The following is a 3,824-nucleotide window of genomic DNA, read 5'->3' on the forward strand; positions in this document are numbered from 1 at the left end:
ACACAGTACAGCTAACTGATGATCTGATCAATTTTACCTTTCTACACACACCACAGCTAACTGAAGATCTGATCAATTTTACCTTTACACACAAAAATTACCCCCACCACAGTTAACTGATAATCTGATCAATTTTACCTTTCACACAAAAATTACCCACACTACAGTTAACTGAAGATGTGATCAATTTTACCTTTCACACAAAAAAGACTCACACTACAGCTAGCTGAAGATCTGATCAATTTTACCTTTAGACACAAAAATTACCCACACCACAGCTAACTGAAGATCTGATCAATTTTACCTTTACACACAAAAATTACCCACACCACAGCTAACTGAAGATCTGATCAATATTACCTTTACACACAAAACTTACCCCCACCACAGTTAACTGAAGATCTGATCAATTTTACCTTTAGAAAGTAAAAAGTTGTTAAAACATTGTTATAGAAGTTGTACCTGGTTAAAAATTAAGATGTACTGCTAGATTAACAATATCTTTCAGAAAGCCAAATACACGGCGACTTCACAGAAATACACACCAGTGTTAATAGATAAATACTTTCCTGACCAGTGGTAATATAAAACAAATTATAAATCAATCTACACAAGTGACCAGTATTATAAGAAACATTCGTCCTGTTGACCAATGCTGAATATATTATATTATTCATGAAATAATTCTACATAGTGGTCAATACATATTGAAAGACAGTTATACGTAGAAATGTCTACTATAGTAACCAGTTTTCACACTTAAGAAAAGCTGATTTACAGAAGATTATTCGGGTTAGACAAACAACTCTGAGCTTAGTTTTTAAATTGAACTTTGAGATAACTATACTTGTGTCAGCAGTATTTCAAGTTTTGTTCCTATACTCACGTGGCACGTTCCCTTTCCTCCAGCCAAAGTTCCAGCACACAAATGCCATTGGAGAATGGGAATTTTGAATTGCTCTGAGTAAACCTTGCTGCAGATGGAGTTGTCAAAAACCTCCACCTTCACTTTCTGAAGGATGGGGGAACCTTTCTTGTCTAAACAAATAAATAATCCTAATTAAAACATGAAGGGCTAAAGAGCAAAGGTTAGAATCGTCGGTATCTTTATGTAAGTAATGTGTTTTAATTTATTAATTACATTTTGGAAAAGCTAGTGATGGCATTTTTTTGTCGAAGACTTGAAACCAAAATGTGATATTTGATATTAAGGCCTTATACGGTTTGGGAAACGATATCAGTTATATTAATATCGAATTACATCAAAAAGTTACTTCGTAAAAAGCATCAGAAACAGGGACGAAAATTACCAAACTTACCAAAATCCACCTTGCCCCATCCTGTCGCGTAGCACTCGGAACCTTCAAACTGATCGAACTTGTCTGGCAAACAGACCGGTTGTACGTAGTCGTTGAGCTCCACTGGTTCTTTCAACCTCATCATGGCAATGTCGTTGTCATAATTTCGGTACCAGTGGTTATAGAAAACGTGGGATACATTGTAAGTTTTCTCACTTCCCTCTTGTCTCTTTAAATGATGGTCTCCGACCCTCACGTGCCAGTAAATTGGGTGGGGTAGGGAAAACAAAGGGCTGTGGAGAGAAGACATTGTATAATTCGTGTCTGTGTTGTTGGTCAACAGACAGAAGGAGTTATCACCCCCACGAAGTTAGGTTCTAAAATTCATGAATAAGGTAAAGCAGTTAAGATGAATAAACGTTCAAATTAAACAACTGAAACATCTTGCGATTTTTTCTTAAATAACTGTTCAAAGATACAGGGTGGTTGCAGAATTTATATCCCTTTGAAAGAATTTGTTTGTTGTTCGCACGAGGGCCATGTGCGCTAGCTGTCCCTAATTTAGCAGTGAAAGACCCACCGCCAACTCTTGAGCTACTCTTTGACCAACGAATGGTGGGATTAACTTTATAACGCCCCCACGACTAAAAGGGCGGGCATGTTTGGTGGGACGGGGATTCGAACCCGCGACCCTCAGATTGCGAGTCAAGCGCATTAACCACCTGGCCATGCCGAACCTTGTTTTTTAAGAGATCTAATATTTGTTATACTGTTTTTAACAGACGATATAGTTCAACTAATTTAAACTATTTTTATTTCTAGCAAAGTTTAGGACATTTAGTAACCTAATGTATTTCCAGATCATTAAAAATATCTAAAGTTATTTAAACTCATCTATAAAAGTTAAGATTTTCTTAACAAATTTATAACGTGAAGACAAAATAAAAATAACATGTTTATGAACATATTGGTATCATTGTAAGTCTCGAAATGTTTATGAATATGACATTTTCATAATTGTAACTTTCGAAATGTTTACCAACATGATATTCTTGTTACTCTATTGGCCCGGCATGGCCAGATGGTTAAGGCACTCAACTCGCAATCTATAATACAGTTACCATCATCAGAGTTTGTGAATACAGTGTTAGCTAAGCCCATATTAAACTCGAACCTGTATTGAAACAACTAACAAAGATTTTATCTTTCATTATGCCAAAAAACTTCTTCAGAATTTTACACCACTCATACAGGATTGTGTTTTGACACATGAACTTAATTAATCTTTGCACATTCCACCAAAAAAAAATTAAATGCACAGAATTAAAGGCTTGGTTTTCTGTCTTGATGATACTGAACTAATGAAGTGAAGAATGAGGTTTTTCAAGTACGTATGCCCAGGTTCGAACCTCGCATTGTATCAGTTTCATTTCTATTTTACAAAACCTATGCGTTGATTTTTATACATTTTCTTAACTGGAATTACCTTTGATTGTCTTACTCTATATGTGCTTAGAGACTTGTTCATGATGGATGACCTATACACACATCAAACCTTCCAGGGAGAACGGGTCACTATTCCCATCCGCTTGTATACCTTCCAGGGGAACGGGTCACTATTCCCATCCGCTTGTATACCTTCCAGGGGGAATGGGTCACTATTCCCATCCGCTTATATACCTTCCAGGGGGAATGGGTCACTATTCCCATCCGCTTGTATACCTTCCTGGGGGGAACGGGTCACTACTCCCATTCGCTTGTGTCACTTGACACCGGAGTTCGAAAGCACCGGCCCTATGTGTAGTTCCAAAATGCATAAGAAGGATTTAATTCTTTAACTTAACTAATCAAAGTTTATTTTAAAAGAAATGTCTCGTTTGTTTGAAAGATTTTCTTTTTTTCTTTTCAGATTTCCCTTCAACTGACCCATCCACAATTTGGATTTCTTGGCCACTGGTGTGGAGGAGTTCTAATAGATAAACAATGGATAATGACGGCGTGTCACTGTATTATCAAGTATGGATAAAACTAATTAACATATTACATTACGTACTGTTGTTCCATATTCTGTCATTTGTCTAAAGGATGTATTTTTACTGTTAAATTTCTAGTCATTCCGCTGTCAGTCTGTATCATTAATATCAAGTCTAAGTATGGTTGTTTTTATGCAGTGTATACTGCGACAGTAAACCAGCTGAAGTTATTTTTTTACATATTTTATACAAGCGGATGGGAATAGTGACCCATTCCCCCTGGAAGGTATACAAGCGGATGGGAATAGTGACCCATTCCCCCTGGAAGGTATACAAGCGGATGGGAATAGTGACCCATCCCCCCTGGAAGGTATACAAGCGGATGAGAATAGTGACCCGTTCCCCCCTGGAAGGTATACAAGCGGATGGGAATAGCGACCCGTTCCCCCTGGTAGGTATACAAGCGGATGGGAATAGTGACCCATTCCCCCCAGGAAGGTATACAAGCGGATGGGAATAGTGACCCATTCCCCCCAGGAAGGTATACATGCGG

The 3,824-nt window shown here is 37.7% G+C and overlaps 1 protein-coding gene across 1 annotated transcript in view; it reads right to left on the reverse strand.

The window, feature by feature from the left end:
* LOC106475019 (testisin-like) overlaps positions 1-3,824 on the reverse strand; it is an 11,402-nt gene that overhangs the window by 1,416 nt on the left and 6,162 nt on the right. Inside the window, exons 3-4 of the mRNA XM_013935716.2 lie at positions 1,320-1,591; positions 887-1,038 (exon numbers count right to left, since the gene is read on the reverse strand). Coding sequence (XP_013791170.2) covers positions 887-1,038; positions 1,320-1,591 — 424 coding nt within the window. The remainder of the gene's footprint in view (positions 1-886; positions 1,039-1,319; positions 1,592-3,824) is intronic.

This window comes from Limulus polyphemus, unplaced genomic scaffold (assembly GCF_000517525.1).
Source record: "Limulus polyphemus unplaced genomic scaffold, Limulus_polyphemus-2.1.2 Scaffold7974, whole genome shotgun sequence".
Classification (NCBI taxonomy): domain Eukaryota; kingdom Metazoa; phylum Arthropoda; class Merostomata; order Xiphosura; family Limulidae; genus Limulus; species Limulus polyphemus.